Consider the following 24751-nt stretch of genomic DNA (forward strand, 5'->3'; position numbering starts at 1 on the left):
ATTATCAAACTGTAACAAAATTCCATGGCTAAACTTTGTTCACAAAGGCTTCCGAAACTTGGATTTGGAGTTCATGTATTTTAAACCAGAGCTTATGCCAGCTAATGCGAAAGAAATTGTTAAACTTCGACATAAAGAGTATGTCATGAATCTTAGATACCAAATGGCAGAGAAATTGAGCTCTTTTAATTCATATACACAAATTTTATCATCAGACTTGTTAGAACCTTATTTTGTTTGGTTCCCGACCCCTTCTTTATATTCTTTACTTGTATCTTTTAGACTTAATCTGATCCATTTTAGAGTGGCGTTTCCGATAAAATGTGTGTGGGAAAAAACACTACCTCCATGCCCTTGTGATAACTTTTCAAAACAAAGTACTTGCCACTTTATCTTATTTTGTAAACTTTACTCGGCTCCCAGGAAATCCTTTATATTACCCATTTTGCGTAATTTGCACACTTCTTCCTACAAAGAAGGACTGATTGGCATCCAAAGCCTCTCAACCAAACAAATTTGTATTTCTATTCTTAGTTTTATTAAATCCGCTATCACTATTAGAAATCGATATGAATTGGTAATGTGATCATTTATTAAGAGAAATTAGGCATTGTCCTTTTTACTATATTGTCTCATTGTCATATATGTTTTTATAAGCACTTTTCTTTTTTTTTTTTTTACTGTTTTAGTAAGCTTGGGTGGCAAATTTAGATTTAATAGACTTATTTTAATGAATGTTATAAGTACTGTATTTTATGATGATCTTTATGTATGCATGTTTACTTTTGTGGCTAACCGCCGAATAAAGTTATTTTGACTGACTGACTGACTTCGCCAATGCTTTTTGGGATATGGAACTATTTGCCATCATAATAAATAGAGCAATAAAGAGAAAAGCAGAAAAGGTAGACAAAAGGAAGAAGAGAAAGATAGGAACACACTGACAAAGTTATAAAAGAAGACAAAAAAGTACCTGCAATAGTTAAGAAAAGATTAAGGAAGTGTCAGATGGTGGACGAAAGAGGCATGAGGAGGAACCAAAACTATGCTGCCTTAATACTTGGAGATCCCAACATTTGGCAGTGCCAGCGATGAGTCACTGAACAAATTTTGTCTTTTAAGAATTAAGCACCGGCTGTTGGGCCATATACGAGTAAGGGGTGTTTTAATTTTTCATTGTGGTTAATAACATTGCTGTAGGGCATTACCTGGTTAAATCAATTGGTTTTACCGCACAATTTGAGCATTTAGTAAAATATACAAGAAAACAATCAAGGAACGGGCTGCATATGTTCATCAATATACCACAAAATATGAAAATATCAGCAAATGGGTGAGAAGAGAGGCAAACCCAGAATTACAATACAAACTATCACCTTTATGTGGGGGTGGAAATTGGCGGGATGAGACGGCAATAGGAAAGGAGCCTAAGTCCAATTTATCCCCTTTAATTTGGTTAGTACCTGTGTGGGTGGTGAGGCTGATGGCCTGCTCATGACTTGGACTGAGCACTACACCACTAGTAGAGGCCCTTCGCAGCAGGGTGGAAATCTTTAGGGACCTGGAGGACCCAAAATATCTGTCAGTGGGAGGTCGAAGGGGGAGGACAGAAATTTAAAAAACAACATGCTACATGGATACATCTTCCCAAATGAACAACAATTTTGTATGGCAAAATATTCTGGGGAAGAAACAAGATGATGGAGCCGATTTGCGGGATGGCCTAAACAACAATGCAACCACAACTCCCAATAAAGGTTCAAAGAAGAGGCAGGACCTGTAAGGGCTGCAAAGGTGTTAGGCAACAGAATCGAAGAGTCCAGGAGATCTGAACCAAGAACCTCTCCTAAAGGAACGGGTGGGGAAAAAGATGCAGACTGAATAATTACATTAGCCATTGAGGATTGTATTCTTACACGCTGGATCATACCAGTGAAATGGCAGGCTTGTATGAGGAAGAGATCTGGCTAGCAAGGAATATTTTATCTTTAAGGACAAAGGAAGTTATTTATCCACCAAATCCTAAATAACCCCATTTGTTATTTGATGAACTACAATGACATTAAAAGTGTTAGCTTTCTAATGCGCTTAAGCAATACAAGATACAGATCAAAAGAATTACATTGATCAGAGCTTTTCCTAAAGTATATGTACTCACGCAGAAGTGATGGCACGGTATCTCTCCAGCCCAGCTGTGTCCCAGATCTGCGCTTTGACTGTCATTCCTTCCACCGTGATGGTGCGGGTGGAGAACTCCACGCCAATGGTCGTCCGACTATCATGATTGAACTCGTTCCGCGTGAATCTAGACAGGAGGTTTGTCTTCCCCACGCCAGACTCTCCAATCAGTACCACTGCAAGAAATAAGCACAATAGATAACTGGGGTGGTGTATGTCGTAAATGGACCTTAGTTACAATCAACTAATTCAGGGGCTTGGCTAAGTCGGACTCACACTAACAATTTCCAGACAGATTACGACCTTGGTGGCCCAACTGTCGGACCGCCAATACGGCCGTCTGGAGGACGCTGCCAAGCCAGTGGCCTCCAGACCGCCATATTATGAAATGCCTGTGGGACTGGTAATGCGGCTGCATTGATTCTGGTTCTAAAAGAGAGCAGAGGCCAATGCAAGCTGCACTGACTGTGCTGCCAGCACAGTTGGAATGCGCCGTCTGCCATGGCAGACAGTGCACATTCGGACTGTGCTGGGAGGGGGCCTTTGCACTGCCCGTGACATGGGCATGGGTGGTGCAGGGGCCCCCCTGTGGCCCCTACTAAGCCCTTCTGTCAGCCATTTCATGGCAGTGTGCCTGCCATTTAAAGGCCAGCGGAAAGGCAAGTTGTGTTCAGCACTGCAGTGGCAACATCGGCTTTCACCGCTGCCAACACGTCAGGAACCATGATCCTGGCAGTGGCTCGACCGCCAGCATCACAATCTGGCGGTCGGACTGCCAAGGATGCAGTGGTTTGACCACCACCTCGGGTACGGCGGTCTTAGGACCTTCGCACTTGTAATAAGGTCCTAAGACTTGAACCATGAAAAGACGTCTCTAGTGGCGCTCTCTGGTTAATGTTGAATACATTATCTACAAAAGTTATTTTTTGGTTAGCTTCCTGTCAGTGTATTAAATTTGATTTCTTATGATTTATTTTCTTCACTTGTGTTATTTAATTTACTACAGGTTTTTCAAAGTTGACTTTGGATTTGTCTTGCATCCAAATCCAATACAAATATTTTTAACACTGATTTCGACCTGAATAAACCTTTTTATTTTTCTCGATACAGAGTCTCCCCAAAAAAAAGCAGAGGGAACAATAAAAAAATATTTAACCTGAAAATAAATATTAAAAATATTTTTCTACTAAACAGTAGTGTAAATTCACGAAATAAAGATACACTTTTCAGAAGTTTAATTTAAAAAATACATTTCCACCGAGTGAAATAAAAATTATCTGTATTATGCTTTAGTAATTAGTGAGTCATGTATAGAATTAATTAAAATTAACGTATTGATATTTCAATATAAATTACTGTTGCACTAATTTTTTACTTCAAAATATGGTATTAAAATGCTATAATTAAACAATATATATATATATATATGTGCATTATAGAATATTTATATTTTCCACTTTTTTAAATAATTACATTTTACAGTATTTGTCGACATAAATTGCAAACATGTTCAAAATTGATGACTATTGGTTTAATTGTCACATCTGATATTATTTACGTTGTATATACAAATAAGCAATTATGGTCAACAGATGTGAAAGTTGAAATGTACAAGAAGTAATATAAATTAAGTAAGAGATGAGATTGAATGAAGTATTATTGAAAGTATGCATACATCACCTTGATAGATCGAGAGAAATTAATGGTGGATAAACATGACCAAAGCAACATAAGGTTAGCAGTCAATTGGTTCAATGATAATGGAGAAAGGACTGTATGAAACATATTGGGATTGGTTTACCAGCTGGCCTGGTTAAAGGCATTTGCTGAAATACAACGGTTCCTCATTTCTCTACGGCATTATAACCTAATGAATGTATTCTTTTACACTATGTGAGATTCCTCACATTTCATGAATACTTATCGGATGTCGAAATGGTAACCACCTGGTGCAGCTGATCTTCAGAGAGGAGATATATATATATATGTCAGTTGCTAGTAGGTAGCTATAGTTAGGCCTTAGTTTCCATAGGAAGAGAGTTGTTGTTTTGCCAATAACTCTGGCGCTGCTTGTAGAATCTTCAAGAAATTTTTAAAATGTATACTTCAGTTAGTTCAACCGCTGTCTTGAAAGTTTCGGGGTGATCGGTCAAGTGTGGGCAGAGAAAAAGTGGGGTTTCAAAACAAATGTTCCTCATGCATTTTGCCATAGGGAGTTTGAGCACAACTACATCCCAAACCGCAGGATGGATGACACCAAATTTAGCAGAATGCTACCTCTTGGTCTAGAACGGATGTTTTTTTGATTTGGGGTAAATCCGTTCTGTGTTTTTAGAGTTATTAAAGGGCAAAAGATATAGCTATCTAGGGATGCGGATCCTCCACGGATCCAACTGTCCTCGTGCTGATATCTAATGGTCTGCCAACACTTCAACAAGGAAGTGTTGGCAGCCATTTTTAGTGCCACAAAAAAAGTTTAAAAACAAAAGAATGGGGCCAAGGTAGGGACACCGGCAGCCCATATCCTTGGTCTATTGGCCCCTCACAGACCCAGCAAAGGCTGAAAAGCATTAGAAAAAAAAAAAACAATGGAGGCTTAAAGAAAAGGAGGGGGGCTCACGGGGCTCCCTCCAAAGGTTTCTATAAGCCCCAGGGACCACCACTTCCCGGTGCGATGACGCTCAGTGCTCTGGGACCACCACCTCCTTGGGGCAAAATGGCCCCCCAGTGTGTTTCCTGCCTATTTTGGTGGCATGTTGTTGATGCCAAGGAATATGAAGACAGCTCCACAAAACAAAGAAGCACTTACGTCATATAGAAAAGAGGAAGGACCCTGGTTTGGTGGAGATTTGGCTCTTTGTAGTCTTGTTGGCTTCTCTAGAGGAGGATTCATGCTATCACAGATTTCTAGAGAAGGAGGCAACAGGAACAATCATGTTGCCGAAACGCACACAAGGTCACTGGTGACATTTTCTTGCGCTCCATTACACAGCTGTAGGTTAGGATACATACTGGACATTTACCCAAGGAGGCAGAAAGAACTTCGCTTGGCTAACTATTTTGTGCAAAGCTGTGGACTCTTGCTGGATAAAAGGGCAAGTGAGGTTCCTTTGTGGCCGAGTCACTCACACAGCTACTGATACACCCACACAAATACTCACAAATCTATTCACAGACGCACTCAGACACTCACGCCGACTTACTAGTCAGATCATGGCCAGCCAATTGCACTGCTTCTTTTTGTGAGCGCATTCATGAAAATTTTTGAAAATGTGTGATTTATTTGCTGCCAGAGATGTACAAATTTGGATTCTCCTCAATTTCTCATAAACTACTGAAGAGATTTATACCAAATATACAAATGTGTAATCTGCATACCAAAAGCTACCTTTTTGCCAAGTTTGGTGTAAATCCGTCAAGCGGTCTGGGCTCTAGTTGTGTTCAAATCTTCTCTGGGATTTAACATAGGAAACACAAGTTCTTTTATACCCCTTTTTCTCGGTCCCTGCTTAGTGGATAACCCCAAAACTTTCCATGTACAACAAGAATCACTAGAACACTTATTTGGGAATTTTTTGTGAAGATTCGTCAAACGGTGCCAAAGAAACAGGCAAGTCAAAAAACGATTTTTCTATGCAAACATTGTCCTAAATATAACTACCTACTGGCGACCGCCAGTAAGTAATATACATATATATACATATATATATATATATATATATACACACACACACACACTGAATTCTATTTATTTATATATACGTTTAACTTTTTAATAATTTACTTTTTAACATTCCCTAGGGACAGGCTATTTTAAAAGCTTAATACCATTTTTTTTCTACAGCACAGTGTGGCAGGGAGAATCTGGCCCTGCCTACAACAGCAGATCAATCTGAGTTAGAAGACATTTATAGCCAATATCACTAAAAGAAAACTGACCCCTTGCTTATGCATTCCCTGATAATAAACCTGATGATGCTTGAATGCGAAAATGTAGAAAAGCATCCTGACAAGATACTATCCAATTCAGAAATCCGGAGAAGAGTTTCCTCCTGTGGTGAAAGTTGATGCCCTCCTGGTGGGCCTTGCTTTCCAGGGAATCTTGTGTCGGATGATGCTTTTCCAGCAGATCCATTAAGAAGGTTTATGAATAATGATCTTTGTGATTAGAACCAGTAGTTATACTAGTTATACCATTTGATCTCTCTTGAAGGCTGTCCAAGTTCTAGCTGACCAAATTCATCAAGTAAAATAATTTTCTGAGACTTTAGATTATGGAGCAGCAAGTGAGGTTTCTAGAAGATGTATCCCTCAATTTCCAGGGAGATGCTACAGTGTTTTTGCTGCTTTCATTGCCTGGAGAAGATGCTTTTCAATGAGATCATCTAAGGTGGGTGCAGCTCAGGAAAGTTTTCTCATGCATACTTTGTTGGGCTCCAGTCTTTTTGGATAGCAGTTAGAAGAGATGGTTAATAAACCGGTGGAGGACAGAAGAATGTTAAACACAATCGGACAACCTGCTAGAGGTAGTGGATATAGGTATATAATATCTTTTAGTCCCTTGTCCTCTTCAAAATTTCAGCTCTATTGAGGCAGGGGTCGTGACCAGGGTGACCCTTGGTGCCAGTAAGTCCCAGTTCACTCCTGAACCACCTCCTCCCCTGGGCCTCAACCCCTGAAGGCTCCTGTGCAAGTAGGGGGTGTTGATAGAATTATTATTCGAACAGGAAAAGAGAAATCAAGGGCAGTCAAAGTGTTGGAGGGTTTTTTGTGACCTTCTCATTACTAATCCCAGACTTTTTATTTTTACTTACTCCTCTACTGAAAAATCCTTTTCGCCGTTCATCATTGTAGAAATGGATTTAAGATCGTCTAGAAATTCTGGTATAATACTAGTTCAGAAGAAATGAAGGGGTGTGGCTGCATTCAATTCCTTGACCAAAAACTGTTGGAGGTGATGAGTCCAGTGTTAATTGTTAAATAAGCAAAAAGGTTTGTACCCTATAAGAGATGCAAAATGCTAACCTTCAATGCAATTTGTCCTATTTTGAAAAAGGATGATTTCTCGATCTTTGGTAGATTTAAAGGATGCATGTCTACATCTGCCCATTCACAAAAATTGTCAATGTTTAAGTCCTACAGTTTGGCCTAGCATCAACGCCAAGGGCCTTCGCGAAGTTGCTGGCCCTTGTGATAGGTAGTGTTCATTCAAAAGCCTATTTATATTTTGGTGATTGTCTTGTTTATTATTTTTCTTTTCCATGGCATTAATGGATATCCAGTAGTTCTAAGAAATTATGTCCCGATTCAGATTCCTTGTTAACAGGGAAAAATCCAATCATGTCCCAGCAAAAACAACCCATCTCATTGGGCTCTTCTTCAACACTTCAGTATGGAACATATTTCTACCCATCACAGGAAGTAGAAACTTTAGCCTCATCTTTCATCCTTGCTGTTTCAGCCCCATGCTTCAGCCAGAAAGTGGATGGGGGATCAGGTGGAGGAAATATTTGTACATATAATTCTTCATTCCCTAATTGTTGTGACTCTTTCAAAATTCTTGACATTCTACAGGACGGGCTTAGACTGGGACTTGCAGTGGTTATTCTGTGCAGTCAATGAGCAGCAATTTAAGCCTGCAGAAAGCCCCTGGCGTTCGGGGTGCTGAAGGGTTATTTTCATTAACAATCAGTGATTTCCCAATTCCCTCTTGGGATCTTCATGTGGTTTTGAAGCACTGACGTTTCTTCCCTTTGAGCCACTGGAGTCAGTTGATCACAATGTTCTCTCATACTAAGCATCTTTTTTGTTACAAAGTGTACAGGTAGAAACATTGGAAAAATAAGGGCATTGCTTTGTTGTTATTCTATTCTCGGTTACTTTTTAGGCAATTATCTTGAGTTCAAAGCTTTTATTCCCAAAGTTCCATCAGACTTCAAGATCAGGCCCTTCTGGTTTATTTTCCGAATCCATCAACTATGGAAGTAGAGAGTTTTCACCTACTTGATTTGCATAGAGCTTTGTCTCTATGTTTTAAGGACGGCATCTTTCGGGAAAGCAAGGCCTCTTTTTGTCACGTTTGGCTGGTCTGGCCATTGTTTACCCTGTTTCCTGCAACATTAAGTAGATGGCTAAAACAGACTTTTATCCTGGCCTATGAAAAGTCTGATAAGTCTTTGCCAGGTCTGGTCCAAGAAAAATAATGTCCTCACCCATGGTTAAAGGAGGTTTCATGAAGCGTATATGCAAGGCTGCTACTTGGGCCAACACCTCACACAATTGTGAACGATTACCAAATACAAGTGGGAAGTGTCAGCAATTTTTGGAAATGTTTTGGATGCAGTTCAGCATAATCTTTAAGTTGTTTTTCTTAATATTTCAATAAATGCATCATTAAATATTCAAATGGTGTTTTTTTTCATTTGCCTCTTTGTCCTGCTTGAGTAGTGTCACACCCAGAAGGACTGGAACAAGGAAGAGGAACGAGGAGGTAATGCCTCTGTTACTTACCGGTAATCTTAATTACTCCTAGTTACGGCATTCCTCGACAAAGTCCTGCTTTGCGCTCCTACCTACGCTGAGTTGAAGAGGCAACTAGACAGGTATTATTTTTTACAATATTCACTTGATATGTCAGAGGAAGTAACGGGTCACGACTTCCTGTACATGTGAAGAAGACAGGAAGGAGGAAGTTAGCCATGTGTGTAGTCGATTTTTATTTTTTGTCTCATGATAGAAACTATTTCTGTCTACCAGATTACCATCTCTCCCAGTAACGCCTTTGAAGAGGAAGACGAAAACTCAGACTAATAAAGATTACCTTAAGCAACCGAAGCATTTGGTAATTTTCACATTGGCCAATTTAGGTATGACTGATAGTGAAGCAACCAGAGACAGGGACATGGCTGGTGCCTCATAAAGGTGTGGTATGCTACGTACATAGGGGACTACAAATAGGAGGATCAACAAAATCCAGAAAAACTGTGGAGGTGCATGTTCCCAGACTCTGGAAATTCACAAGGCTTTCCCACAGTACACCAGAAGTCCTCAGAACATTTGTAAATTGCAAAATATGACTACATAGCATTTCTGAATAAATAACTATACACAACTGTGCTGTGGTGCATAGGGAAATATCCACTCCACTCACCCTATGCCACTCCATGCCACTGTAAGTTACTCCACACCACATTACTTTAGGCCACTCTTCGCCACTCCTCTCAACGCCACTCCACCCCACACTTACACCTCTACACTATGCCACTCCATTTTATGCAACTCTAGGTCACTGCATTTTGCTCTACGCCACTCTACTGTATGCCACTCCACATAACTCTATGCCATGCCACCCTACACCACTGCAGTGCACTCTACGCCACTCAATACCGTGCTCTTATACTGCGCCACTGCACCCTAAGCGATTCCCTCTACACTACTCCAGCCCGTGCTGCTCTGCACAATGCCACTCAACTCTACTCCACACCACTAACTTTTAGCCATGCAAAACAGCAGCCATGTTGCTCTACAATATGGCTAAAATACAATATCAAAGTCAATAGATCTGGTGTAGGCGAGACCTGTTGGCTTTGCCAATGCTTGTTAGCTGCGACTCAGCAGCAGGTTTGAGGCCCAGGCCTGCACTGCTTCTAGAGAGGCCATGATAGGGGTACGATCTAGCACTCTGCCCTCTGTCTGAATGAACCGAAGTCGGAGAAACTAGGCTAGAATAGGAATTACGTGCTCTCCTGGCCTCCTTCCCCATCTTGATATTATATGTATTCACTTTTGTTTACATGCTCCATGGAAGGCAAAGGTTGGTGTAGTCGAGCCGGCTCTGCCAACCTGTATTTTTGCAAAATGAAGAGGGTCGGCAAAGTCACTTTGCAGGGTGAAGATAGTTTTATGGCTGTCCCCAGAGTAAACCAGAAAATTCTTATCAGCTCGATTCACAAAAAAACAGGAAAACTGTAACGTGAAGGCTGACGAACTCGCATGGATGCATGTTTCCAAATTGTGGAAATTCACAAAGGTTTCCCAGAGGACACCGGGAAACCTCGGAACCTTGTAAATTGCATCACATGACCACACATCAGCATTTCTGAATGAATAACCATTCATAACTGTGCAATCGTTCTCAGTGGATTTTCCCATGTGTGAAATAACACTTTTATGTTTTTTGGCGAAGGGAAAAATATTTAACTCGTGAAAAACGCCTTCTCATAAACCCCCATCAATTATAAGGATGATCCCCTTCTAATTACCACCCTCTAAATGGATTTATTTCTGCTCCTGACAGGAGTAAATCTCTATTTCAAGAGTGGGAAATATCGGGGAAATGTTCCTGAGATTTCAAACAATTATGTTTGATAAGGGTATACCATTTTCAGGTTTATCCAACCCTGAAACACCTGCCTCAGAGAACAAAACTGATGTGTACATTCAAAACTCGTTAGTTGGAATAAATCCTTTAACTGTGTAAAACCACCTTTTATGAATTACACGAGGTTTTGCTACACCCAATTACACGGATACAGATAGATTTATAAATCGGGCCCTATCTCTTTCCTTTTCCATTTGCTGTCCCATGGAGTAATTCTAATGCAAGCACCTCCCATGCCCTTCACAACCATTGACCTTGGACTGGGCGTGGGCACATCATCCCATTGTCTAGCCTTTGATTAGGCGCTTCTGGGTGGAGCCGTTGTTACCTGGCCTGCTTGTTTATCTCCACAGGTCAAAGGTCAGGACAAGGCTCATAGTTACCCTCACTCTTTAAGGAGGACTACTGCTTATGCGCACATACGGATAGTTACAGCACCAACCACTCGGAGACTGTCAGGTTGTTAGGACAGAAATCTATAATACTGAAAATAAAAAACCTTCCCTGCACTGAGTTAATTAGTTACCAGTTCTTTGAACCGCTGCAGTTTATTAGTGAACGGACAGGGCTTAATCTGCACAATTAAACACGTGCAGGGGCACAAAGTGTTTCCAAGGAGCCTGCCCAATGCGAAGGCTGTGTGGTATTGTTTGCATCTCATACCTGTTTTCTTCCCCCATGCTTACTTCCCGTCTCTTAATCGTAGTCCTGCAGGTTCGGCTTTCATTCCTGCTTTCTCCACTCAATAGTTTTTTCTATCCTTGTCTTTCTTTCTGCTTGTCTCTCATTTGATCCAAGCCTGACGATGAAAAATAAGTCCGATCCCAAAGAATGAGCGGTGGAGGCAAACAACTGCTCAAATTAAGCACTACCCAAACCATAAATTGATTATGTAATTTTATATACGGATAAATACATGCCTACGTTATTTGTATTCTGTTAATATTGTATTGTATTGTAATAGTATTTATATAGCGCTTACTACCCTTGACCCAAAAGGAATTAGTGGTAGATTAGTATAGGGAAATAGGAGTACAGTTTTAGTATTATGATGAGTTAATTTGAGCCGCGGATATGTGAGTGTTAGTTGGGTTGACTGGGGTAATGGAGGGGTAGAGGAGGGAAGAATCCAGAAGTATTAATTGGGAGTTTATGGTTTTATGATTTAGGCTTGGAATAAGTAAAGGGGGGATGGAGGAGGGAAGAGTCCGTGGAAAGGGTTAGGAAGATCATAGTGGCAGGAGGGGTTTTCGATGAGTTAAAGGTGAGATAAATGAAGGAGAATTTTGTAGGGTTGTTTGGGAGATCATGGAAGTAAGGCGAGGGTTTGGATGAGTTAGATGTGGAAGAGGAGGTAAGAGCTCAGGCAGTGTTATTTAGGAGCTGAAAGTAGTAGAATGGATTTGGGATGAGTCAGAGTGGGAATGGGGGATAGATTGATAGAGACATGACATATAGTGATAGGTAGACAAAGTGTGATATAAAATGAGAGCAGGGACTCCAGTGTACATCTGCTCGTGGCATGTTCCGCTGCAGATTAACATCCTGTGCATATACTTCTGACATCTAGTGTTGGGCTCAGAGTGCCACAAGTTTTCTTCCATCGAAGAAGTGTCTGAGTCACGGGATCGAGTGACTCCTCCACTTCGGCTCCATTCAAGCAATGGGTTTATTTTCATTCTGTACTGACTGCCATAAACCTCCACAAATACTTTTTAAATATTACTGGAAGCACCCCACCTGCTGGAAGGGGGTCCATGCATTTATGTCTCACTACTACACTAAGAATGGCCGTATACTTCTCCTTGGTAAGACTAGGACAAAAAACAGGCCAGGGCACTAAAATAAAAGTATCCGCCATTAGCCAACTAGGTAGCTTAAAAAGTGGCCTACATTTGCAAATCAAGCCCGTTTTGAACTTGTAGAGATGTGCTGTGAAGGTGTTTTGCAAGTATGGGACACTGGGTGCATCTGCGTTTGATGGACCCAATGCGTGTGGTAATATCTGGAAAATCAACAGTAAAAACAGGCCCACCTGCGCATAAAGCGCATCCACAAATTCCTAGAAAAAAAACCCTGCCCACACGCTGACCTGTCAGACCAGCCCTTCAGGCATTGCTAGATTGCTCTATAGCCAGGGCCACTGGAATTATGCTGCAGCGGAGGGTCAAATTATGGGGCGGGGTTGAGTAAATTATGCAGCAACAATAGGCAAATAATGCAGCATAACGCTGAACATTTTGCAATAGTATTGCTCCATTATTTCGTAATTTTTAAACTTGTTAACACTGTCTGGGCATTGGTTAAACCTCATTAGCACTAGTTCAACACCCAAACATTGCAATATGCAACAGAAAGGTGACCTATCCAGCTTTGCAAAGACCCTTCCACTGCACACCAATATCTGTTGCTTCATTTTTAGTTACTTTTGAACCTTTTGAGCTGGCAACAAAAGATTTTTTTTTTTTAATCTAGAGATTTTGTTGCAGTTAATGCATTCTGTGGCAAATGCAGAGAATCTATAATTATGCAAAAATAGCCGCAACCGCACAATCGCATAATTCCACTGACCCTGCCTCTAGGCCAATCTGACCCTTTATTTCTCTCACCGCGTAAAACTCAACAATTCCTCTCTTCTGCTAACTACAGGGAGTGCAGAATTATTAGGCAAATGAGTATTTTGACCACATCATCCTCTTTATGCATGTTGTCTTACTCCAAGCTGTATAGGCTCAAAAGCCTACTACCAATTAAGCATATTAGGTGATGTGCATCTCTGTAATGAGAAGGGGTGTGGTCTAATGACATCAACACCCTATATCAGGTGTGCATAATTATTAGGCAACTTCCTTTCCTTTGGCAAAATGGGTCAAAAGAAGGACTTGACAGGCTCCGAAAAGTCAAAAATAGTGAGATATCTTGCAGAGGGATGCAGCACTCTTAAAATTGCAAAGCTTCTGAAGCGTGATCATCGAACAATCAAGCGTTTCATTCAAAATAGTCAACAGGGTCGCAAGAAGCGTGTGGAAAAACCAAGGCGCAAAATAACTGCCCATGAACTGAGAAAAGTCAAGCGTGCAGCTGCCATGATGCCACTTGCCACCAGTTTGGCCATATTTCAGAGCTGCAACATCACTGGAGTGCCCAAAAGCACAAGGTGTGCAATACTCAGAGACATGGCCAAGGTAAGAAAGGCTGAAAGACGACCACCACTGAACAAGACACACAAGCTGAAACGTCAAGACTGGGCCAAGAAATATCTCAAGACTGATTTTTCTAAGGTTTTATGGACTGATGAAATGAGAGTGAGTCTTGATGGGCCAGATGGATGGGCCCGTGGCTGGATTGGTAAAGGGCAGAGAGCTCCAGTCCGACTCAGACGCCAGCAAGGTGGAGGTGGAGTACTGGTTTGGGCTGGTATCATCAAAGATGAGCTTGTGGGGCCTTTTCGGGTTGAGGATGGAGTCAAGCTCAACTCCCAGTCCTACTGCCAGTTCCTGGAAGACACCTTCTTCAAGCAGTGGTACAGGAAGAAGTCTGCATCCTTCAAGAAAAACATGATTTTCATGCAGGACAATGCCCCATCACACGCGTCCAAGTACTCCACAGCGTGGCTGGCAAGAAAGGGTATAAAAGAAGGAAATCTAATGACATGGCCTCCTTGTTCACCTGATCTGAACCCCATTGAGAACCTGTGGTCCATCATCAAATGTGAGATTTACAAGGAGGGAAAACAGTACACCTCTCTGAACAGTGTCTGGGAGGCTGTGGTTGCTGCTGCACGCAATGTTGATGGTGAACAGATCAAAACACTGACAGAATCCATGGATGGCAGGCTTTTGAGTGTCCTTGCAAAGAAAGGTGGCTATATTGGTCACTGATTTGTTTTTGTTTTGTTTTTGAATGTCAGAAATGTATATTTGTGAATGTTGAGATGTTATATTGGTTTCACTGGTAATAATAAATAATTGAAATGGGTATATATTTTTTTTTTGTTAAGTTGCCTAATAATTATGCACAGTAATAGTCACCTGCACACACAGATATCCCCCTAACATAGCTAAAACTAAAAACAAACTAAAAACTACTTCCAAAAATATTCAGCTTTGATATTAATGAGTTTTTTGGGTTCATTGAGAACATGGTTGTTGTTCAATAATAAAATTAATCCTCAAAAATACAACTTGCCTAATAATTCTGCACTCCCTGTATACTGATCCTCTGAGGTGTTTGGAATCTGTGCCTTGAGTGGTTCAGATTAGACATATCTAGGTTGCTGGGTACCTTTGTATGATGCTGAACGCAGATCTTCTGCCTTTTTGTTAGTGCTGCGCTAGACTGTTCCTTTAGATGTGGCCTGTGTGTCTGGGCGCAATATTTTGCATCACTCCTCACCATAAGTGAGAGCTCCCCTAAGTGTGCAGCCACTGCCAACAAGCAGTATGTAGCTTGCCTATGACCGATATCCTGCACCATTGTAAACTATTTCCTGCACAGTGTAAATGCAGTGAACAGTGCCCTTCACACTCTACTATGCAGAACATGCCTGACACCTGGTTAACATTCCTGCATCCTGCAGACATTGCCTCATTTGATGCAAAAATGCCTCCTGCAATCTGCAAAATCTGCCCTGCAGGTTAGAGATTTATAACCTACACCTTGACTACAGTGCTCAGTCTTTTGAGGGGCTGTTCCTTTCACCCACGATTATCTACGTATCCATCCCTACTGTGTAACCTCACATTCATATACTCATTCTCTTGCCCCGCGTTGCCCTACCAATTGTCACAACCCATTTTAGGCTCCTGCAGTTTCCTACATCTCACATAAAAATCATTTGCTTTCACAGTGACCACCAGTGTCTACTTGTTTGAAAGCCCAATGTCCACCACCCAATTCCTCAACCATATCTCAAGTTGATTTAATATCCTATAAAGGTACAATTCTAGGAAGAACCAAGCAACCACTGAGACAGTCACATGCAGCCTGTGATATACTCTTATCATATACAACAAAATTGCGCTTTCTCAAGATCCACTTCTACTCACACACTCTCTCTTTCCACTTGATTACCATGCCAGTAACCTAAAATAACCTTAACAATATGGTGACATGCTGCCCTCAACAACAAAAATGGCACTTGTGTCCACACCAGGACAGAGTTGAGCTCCTCAAAAACCATCACTTTTGCAACATGGACACCCCTATTATGCACTGAACCCCTCAAATACATTTCTGTGCTCCTCTTAAACTCAATAGTCTTTGTAAACCTTTGCTACGTGCCAATATAAAAACATTTTTAAAAGGCATCAATTACACGCTGCTCTACATCCGCTCCTCCTCAACCATCATGGTTCCGGTGAGTTTTAATTCATCTATAATATCCATCAACAGCTCACTCTTTACATTGGCTCTCTAAAAACTGACTCTGCAACACACATTCTGGTGCCATCCACGCCCACTTCAACTCTCAATCCCATCCTCATAAATTCCTTAATGTCCCGGTCCTCGTGTGTCATTCTCCCCTCTCCCATGTCACTCCTTGATTCACCTGTCCACAGACTTTACCATCTAACGCTTCTCATGCTACCACCATCCCAATTTCCTATTGAAAAATTATCACAAAAAAAACCTTTCAAGTTATCTGGATCAAGCATAACTTGTTAAGGCCCCCTCAACACCAGGTCCATTAAAAATATAAACAGTACATTTCAGGTTGTCCAGAAACTCACTAGACCATGCAAACATTTATCCCAGCCCCGCCTGGTGTACATCCATGAATTTTACTGACCATCCACTCAACAAAAATGCAAATGTAATCTTGTCTCTGAAAATTCCTTCACCCTATAGCTTTAGCATACAAGGAATCCCTCACCAACCTAAATCTATCTCTTTATCCTTCTACATCAAACTGCTGCTTTATCTTCTGATCCTCACGTTAGGTCAACCATCAGCAAAAATCATTAATGTCTTTCAACCTAACAAAACTTTGTTTAACATTGCGCCCACTATGTGCCTTGTGTGATTTATTTCAGCTCACAAATCATCATGCCTCTGGCCATCTCCTCCACAGTCCAGTCCCATCCCTCCTCTCTTTTCGACTAGACTCTCTCTCGTCCAATCAATAACAAAGTCAAGTTCTACATAGTACTATCCATGCTGAAAAGACGAATGCTGATCCCTTCCCCTCTACCCATCTGCAAGTGCACCACTCATTGTCTTCTTTAAAACTGTACAATGCCAGATATTCACCTAGGTCTCTAGGTAAGTGTTCCCTTCTTAACCTGTTCAACCCACTCCCATCAGGCTAATTTTAAAGAGTCAGCCCTCACACATGTATCCAGTTTCCTAGCCCAAGAACATCACAAATGGTTCTCCTCCCTCAAGCCTCCAAGAAGTCTACTGCAAGCTACACCATTAATCACCAGACTGTGCTATTGCAATAACAGCTTTTAGATGATTCTTGGCTTGCCAAACGTTGTCTTCTTTGTCTCGTTATTCACCACTTTAGGGAATTAGTGGTGTCCCCCTGGGGTTCAGTCTCAAGTCATCTCTATTCTGCCTCTATGCACTTCTCTTGGTGAATTTCTTCTACTGGCTTCATCTCTATGATATAATTCTTCTCTCTTCCTTCTTCCATGCATCACCACCAAACTGGAATACTAGGCTGTCTCACAGTGAGACATCACTGGAATTACTCTGCATACGTAGCAAAAAGAGGGATAGCTTATTTTCGCCCTGCTTCCTCTTGAACACCTTACCTGTCCCTACTGGCTTCCTTGTAGATGGACTACTTTACTCCTCCTCTTCCATGAACCTCAGAGTAACAGGTTACATGATTTGCTCATCATGGCTATTGCCACAATCATCAGGTTCCAACTTCTAAATATTCGTACACCCACCAATATCCCCCATGTCCAATTGGTCAAAACTTTGATCAGTAGCCTGATTAAAAGTATGCTAGTGTAGTGCAGCAAATTAGTCATGTGGCCCCCCCACAGTACTAAGAAAATCATCATCATCATTTGTGGTTGAAGTAAGCTACAGTACTAAAAGAGCTTACTCATAGGGATTGCGTTAACACTCCTTCTGCCTCTTTCATATCATTTTTAAACTTCCAACTGAGACACTCTTCAGCCTCCCAATTTTCTGACATGCTGTCCAACAGACAACAAGCAAGTAGGCTCCTTGACAAACAGAATTTAATGCAATCCATTACATAACACCTCTCTGTTCAACAGCTAACTTCCTATCATTCAAAGGCCATTACAAAATAAATGTTAAAAAATAACTTTGCATGTTTCACACTTTGCACTTAAAAAAAAAAAAAAAAAAATCATGCAAAGCTGTGAGTTGTCCAACTTTGAATACCCCTAAAATACAGCAAATCATGTAAGGTAAGTTGGAAATATATCATTTTCATTATTTATCCTGATAATATGAGGCAATGCAATGAGCTATTGTGCTCGCCAAGTATTTAATTTAATTTTAGACTAACTTAGTTTTCATCTAATGAAACAACCTTTGATCGACTTCAGAGAGCTAAAAAAAAAATCAAAGACATGACGCCTCTAATGCAGACAGACCGCTAGTGGGTCACACAATTTCAATCACATCTTTGAGGAAACTTTTCTTTTTTAGGGAATTTAGGAGAGGGTTTTTCTCTCATATGTGTGTATCTGTAACTGTCTCATACTTGTCACAATTTGAGATATAGTTCTGCTCCTGCACTCTACAATCACAACGCAGATGTATATTAGTTCAGTGGCTCCTAACCTTTTAACATCTATGTACAACGACTGAATTACTAATGGAAGATAGGGACACCGGCTTAATCAATTTCTAAGATGTGAACATCAAAGCAAGATCCGAAATCAGATGCCTTTGTTTGCGAATTATTATTATTATCCTGACTTCTCCCGAACATCTCTCTAAGGTTCCCATCTAGGAAAGCAAATGTTAGATATGTATGCAAGATTAGCCTGAAAATATCTATCAAATGGGCCACGTGGATACTTAAAACATGCTACTGGATAAGGATTCCCGGACCATGATGTACCTTGTCCGCTTTCAGTCTGTGATATAACCACTTTCTCAAAAATCACTGAATTAAACAACTCTAAAAATGTATGCTATTCAACCATTTGCGCTATATCGAACAACACAATGGCTATTCATTAAATAGCTTTTCAGTCTTTGGCACCTATTGAATGTATATGTTTAATTGTTCAGGGCCCGTGTCCAAAAACAGGATCTGTAAGTGCTTAAGAGAGTGAAGCAAACAAACGCAGACAATAAATAGGTTAAATTTCTCAGATTTCGTATACTCGCATTTCCACTCATTAATTATTCCATAATCTGTTGATGATATAAGCAGAAAAAGATGCAGCACTTACTCTATTTATAGGTGGGTTAGGCACACTGTGTAAGACTGCTTTCAAAGTAAAACTTCAATTGTCTGTAAGCTCACTAGCACTGAACTCTATGGACAACAGGTTAATACATTTCTTTCTTCTGGCATTTTAATTTTCTTGGTAAAAATGTTCTGAATATAAGGAAGGCTAGGGATCACTTTTCTGTGAGATGTGGCATACAGCATAATAAGTTACAATAAGAAATCTTTCAGCCTGTTTAAAGCACAATGTCAGGTGTATGACTTATCTCTAAAATGTACTTATTCTTCAGAGCTACATGTAACAGGAAGGTCATTTAATTCCTTGATGATCTGTTTAGACCGATGAATTTAAGTCATATTTGAAACCTAAAGTCTTAGCTTTCCTCAACAAAGTGACCCACATGTGCACCAATGTTTTTTTTTATTTGACATTCATAATTTAAATAACAACCTTATCATGATAACCAATTTCCTTACATTTAACATTCTTAAATGAATTCCAGCTGCCATCATCAGACAGAGAAAAGCATGATCCACAGCATTCAACTTGATAACTGTGCCCTAATTACAAGGACAATATTACTAAAACTCCAATAATCAAGATAAAATTGCATATTCGAACAAAAGTTCTGATCAATCAGGATTCAATCTGCCACTATAGCTAAGACGTCGACTCCTGTCAAGACTTAATCAGTTGACTATCACTAATAACCAACATTTAACAACTTGAAGTCAACTGTGTGAGCTTCTGAGAGTATCTGATAATTTCTGGGTAATTATTTCAGAACAACTAAGAATCCCTCTAATTGGAAACTGGTGCGAGTGTGGTATGACGAGGTATTAGGGCAAGGGGACGGGTCAATCATTGCTTTGTAGAAAGGAGTACGTAATTAAGAAGGGCGTGCCTGCTGGCTGAGAGTCAGCAACCTCCGAGACGGAAGGCTGAGTTGGCACAGAGGAAGTGTGAAAAAGCACTGGAGTTGCCCAATTGATGTCCCATGTGTAAATAGTTACTGTAATCTAGTTTAGTCATCCCTGTATCTGTCTCATAATTATGCCACAACGACAGAGAGTTCTCTTCCTGCACTCTACAAGGTATGAGGTTTTGTACAGTTGTGAAGAGGAGTTTTTTGTTTTTTTTTATGTTGAGGAGCTGATACTGGGTAGTTACTTTTGGGAAGCAAACAGGATTTTGACTGAGGGAGGAAGAGAGGATGAGAGGTTAAAATGATATAGGAGGAATAGTAATGTGGAGTGCGGTGATACGGCAAAGACATAGACTTCTGCTTTTAGAAGAGTTCAGCATGACAGAGAGCAGTATAGTATGAAGACAAGGCCACTGGAGAGCAGTGGCTAGTGAAGCCAATTAATAAGGGAGACCACGGAAAGGGAAATTATATTGACTGTCACCCTGGAACCAGAAATTGGGAAGTCCATGTAGCAGAAAAAAAAGAACTAGGAAACTGTATCCATGGAAAAACTGTATCCAGTAAAAGTAGTATTGAAAGCTTAGCTTGTGAAAGCCTCATAGTACTCTATACTTCTCTCAGCATATAGCATTAAGTGTAGCAGTGGAAGAGCTGGGCTGTATTGAAAATTAAATCTGGTTGTGGCAACAAAAAAAAATCAAACTAGACTCACAGTGCAGGAGGCTGATTCTAGAAGTGAGCCACAGAGGATTTCATGGCTGTTTTAGGACAGCCATCTTGCTCCGAAAGGAGCCCCCAACACGCCGCTACTGGAAAAACATCAGAATAACATGTTGGGCTGCCTATCCCGTGGACGAGTTGTTGTTGAAGTCAACCAACAGAACACGCTTCAATGGACCTTTCAGCCACACTGTAAAAAGAAATGCAGCCTTTACCTATGCAGGTCGTCCTTCCACGCTGGCTTTGCTCCACATCTGAGATCATACAACATCCATTTGTACTATGTGCAAGGTGCACGTCCATGTCCATGTGCACCTCCATATAAAACATCACATCCTTCCTACCTTATATGCCCTAGATTTTCCCCAATGCCAGAGAGGGCCTAATTCATAATGCTTTGCTTAACCAAGAAGAGAGAAATAATTATGGGCCACGTTAGCTGGGAACCAACAGTTCTAACAAACACATTTTTCTCATTTAAAGGCAAAACGAAAACGAAGTTGAGTCCTTTTTTTTTTTTCTTTCACTTCCATGTCTAAGGTGGGGGGAAACTCCCTCCAGCCACATTTTATGTGCAACAGAGTAATAAACCTGTAGGCCAGGAAATACTTTGAAATGTTCTATTTAAGGCGGGTCTTGCAATATTTTCTGCTCTAGATTAATCCTGTGATTACGTGTTCAGTCTATCCACAGCCAGAAAACTCAAGAGGTCAGCTCAGTGCCATGCTGGCAGCACATAAACCAGTCACTGACTCTCACTGAGGAGGCCTCACTCGCCAATACCCCACATGAGTGTATTCAGTGAAGAATGTGTACGAGTTTGGTTCAACTACTGAGTGACCGGGACCACCACAGTCTTTGAAATGGTCTAGGACCCCGTAAAAAGTCCACAGCAGAATGGTGGTGGTGGTAGTGGTGGTAGGGAGAGGGGTGGGGGGGGGAGTGTAATCACAAAATCTACTGAACCACAGTAAGAAACCGAATAACAAGCAAGGGTAGACAGCTCAAGGTTGACTACCTGTTCATAGCAAAAAGGCTACTTGTTTGGTGCAAGTAATGAAGCCCTACGTTACAGCAGAAGACCTCGCCTTCTAGACAACATCTACAATTAGCAACCGTTGTCTGCTGCACAGGATCAATAAAACAGTGAAAGAAGAAAACAAATATGAAAAAACACAGCCTTTGAAATGCCTCCCACGCTGCAGTCTGTGTTTGCATAATGTTGGCACAGGTGATGATTATGAACTGCGCGAAGTGGAAAACTGTCTGGTAATTTGGTTACCTGAGAGGTGCCCTCAAATGATACGCGCTTGTGAAAAGAACTTGTATTGTTCCAGTCGATGAGGAGCAACATATTCGTTCTGTTCTACTACAACGTTCCAAGGACAATAGTATTCATCCGGCAAATAACGTGCCTAGTTGTAAGCAAGAAACCCGTGCAGGCCTAGACCTGAGGTAATGCAGTGAGAGCTGCTCCTTCCTGTGGCCATCAGGTATTTATAAGGATGTCTTTCCATTTGTGCCTTGATAAAGTGAGTGTCCAGTGATAGGCAAGAACCTCAAGGTGGCATGACATTCTGCATGCCACTAGCATTGCCACAAAGATCTTCCATACGCCTGGTTGTCAGTCGTAGGTTGTTAGAATGGGCATCGTACCACATTGGGGACCATGAAACAACTAAGAAGCAGTGACATGTGGGCCAGTTTAACTAGGAAATAAGCAAAAACAGATATTTATTAGTGCTTTTTAATTTCTCACAATGTAAAACAATGAAAGAAAGCCAAAACACATTAAACGTCATTTGGCAATGGGGCTTTTTAGCGGGAGCCCCTATTTTAGCAAAGTACCGCACTCAACACTTCAAACAGTTCCATCTACAAGAGCCCCTTTACTTTTCAGAGATTATTATGAACTGGTTGCAATCTCCTTCTTGCTAGTACTTTGTGCATTGTCCCGCCATGCCACGCCGCAAAAGGGTGTGAATGCAAACTAAACAGCAAATGTCCTACAGGAAGCTTGGAGAACAAAGAACTGCCCAGGAAACAGATATAGCAAATGATTTCTAGGAATCCAAGATGGCGAGGAGCCCCAGAAGGCTTGATTGTGAAAGCTGTGGTGAAGCTTATGCAGTAAAGGCTACCAGGTAGGCATAAATATCTTAGCTTCCCTGATAACCACTGTAGTAAACGCTGCGATGTGGTATTCTGTGTGTTGTTACTGTGTGTGTTGTGTGTGTGTTGTGTGTGTGTGTTGTGTTGTGTGTTGTGTGTTGTGTGTGTGTGCGTGTGTGTGTTTGCATGTGTGAATGGATTTGTGAGAGCTCGTGCATACATTCATCCTCTCTTTCCCAGGCAGGTAACATATGAACATTTAACATAGCAGTGTCCAGTTAGGCATATCAAAATAACTTACAGCGTAAATGAACTACATCCTTGAAATGTACAACTTGCTTTCTGCGATTCTTGTGCCACCCTTCCATCTTCAAATATAATGAGCTTTAAACACTAAAGGCCTCCCATGAAGCCAAACAAATGAAGACGGTCCAAGAAACCTAGTTAGTAAACACAGATCAGCAAACCTAAACAGTGAACGCTGCCAAGCAAACTGAGATAACAAAGGCTGCAACCAAAGCAATAAATTATGGAGCCTCTCCCAAAGCTCAGCTGTTGAAGGCCATTTAAGTGGCCTTCATAAGGTAGGCCTTTTAATTACCGTACATAGTGAAGGCCTTTCAAGAAGCATAGCTTGTGAGGATGCTTCACAAAGCCTAGATAGTAAAGACTTTTCAAGAAATCTAGTTAATGAACATGTTTCAAGAAACCTGGATAATTAGGTAATTTCAAGAAGTTTAGATTATGAAATGGTTCAAGAATTCTAGAAAGTGAAGGTCTTTCAAAAATCCTTGATAGTGAAGGTGCTTCAAGAAGCCTAGATAGTGAAGACATTCCAAGAAATCTAGATAGGGAAGGTATTTCAAGAAGCCTAAATATTAAGACATTTCAGAAAATCTAGATAGTGTGGATGTTTCCAAGAAGACTAGGGAGCGAAGATGTTTCAAGAAGCCTTGATAATGAAATTATTAAGTAATTTAGGTAGTGTAGACATTTCAATAAGCCTAAGTAGTGAAATAATTTCAAGAAATCTAGATAGTGAGGATGAAGCGTAGATAGTAAAGATGTTTAAGAAATCTAGATGGTATGTTTCAAGAATCCTAAATAGTAAAGATGTTTGAAGAAGCCCAGATAGAGGAGACGTTTCAAGAAATCTAGACAGTGCGGGTGTTTCGAGAAACTTAGGTAGTGAAAATGTTTCAGAAATCCTCGATAGTGAAGATGTTTCAAGAAGCCTAGATAATGAAACATTTCCAGAAATTTTGTTAGTGAAGAAGTTACAAGAAGCCTAGACAGTAAAGAGGTTTCAAGACATCTAGATAATGAGGATGTTTCAATAAGCCTAGATACTGAAGGAGCTTCAAGAAGACTACGTGGTGAAGATGTTTCAAGAAGCCCAGATAATTAAACCATTTCAAGAAAGTTAGATAGTGCGGATGTTTCATGAAGCTAAGAGAGTGAAGATGTTTCAAGAAATCTAGATAGTAAATGTGTTTCAAGAATCCTAGATAGTGAATATGCTTCAAGAAGCCTAGAAAGTGGAGATGCATCAAGAAAACCAGATATGAAGATGCTTCAATAAGCCTAGATATTGAGGATGCTTCAGGAGTCTAGATATAAAAGTCATATCAAGAAATCTAGGTCATGAAATGGTTCAAGACTTCTAGATAGTGAAGGTGTTTCAAAAAGCATTGATAGTGACTTGGTATCAAGAAGCCTACATAGTTAAGGTATTAGAAGATGCCTAGACAATGAAAACATTTTAAGAGATCTAGATAGTGAAGGTATTTCAAGAAGTCTTGGTAGTCAATCTGTTTCAAGACGTCTAGATAATTAAGTAATTTCAAGAAGGCTAGATCATGAACATTGTTCAATAATTCTAGATAGTGAAGGGTTTTCAAGAAGCCTTCTAGAGAATGGGTTTTAAGAAGCCTAGAGAGCGAAGGTGTTTCAAGAAGCCTAGATAATGAAGACATTAAAAAAAATCTAGATAGTGCAGATGTTTCAAGAAGCCTGGATAGTGAAGAAGCTTCAAGA

General features: G+C 40.6%; 1 protein-coding gene across 1 annotated transcript in view; it reads right to left on the bottom strand.

Annotated features, from left to right (window-relative positions):
- The window catches only part of RAB25 (RAB25, member RAS oncogene family), a 41908-nt gene that overhangs the window by 15472 nt on the left and 1685 nt on the right, over positions 1–24751 (bottom strand). Inside the window, exon 2 of the mRNA XM_069218024.1 lies at positions 2159–2354. Within this exon, the coding sequence (XP_069074125.1) occupies positions 2159–2354 (196 nt within the window). The remainder of the gene's footprint in view (positions 1–2158; positions 2355–24751) is intronic.

Source organism: Pleurodeles waltl, chromosome 12 (assembly GCF_031143425.1).
Source record: "Pleurodeles waltl isolate 20211129_DDA chromosome 12, aPleWal1.hap1.20221129, whole genome shotgun sequence".
Lineage (NCBI taxonomy): Eukaryota > Metazoa > Chordata > Amphibia > Caudata > Salamandridae > Pleurodeles > Pleurodeles waltl.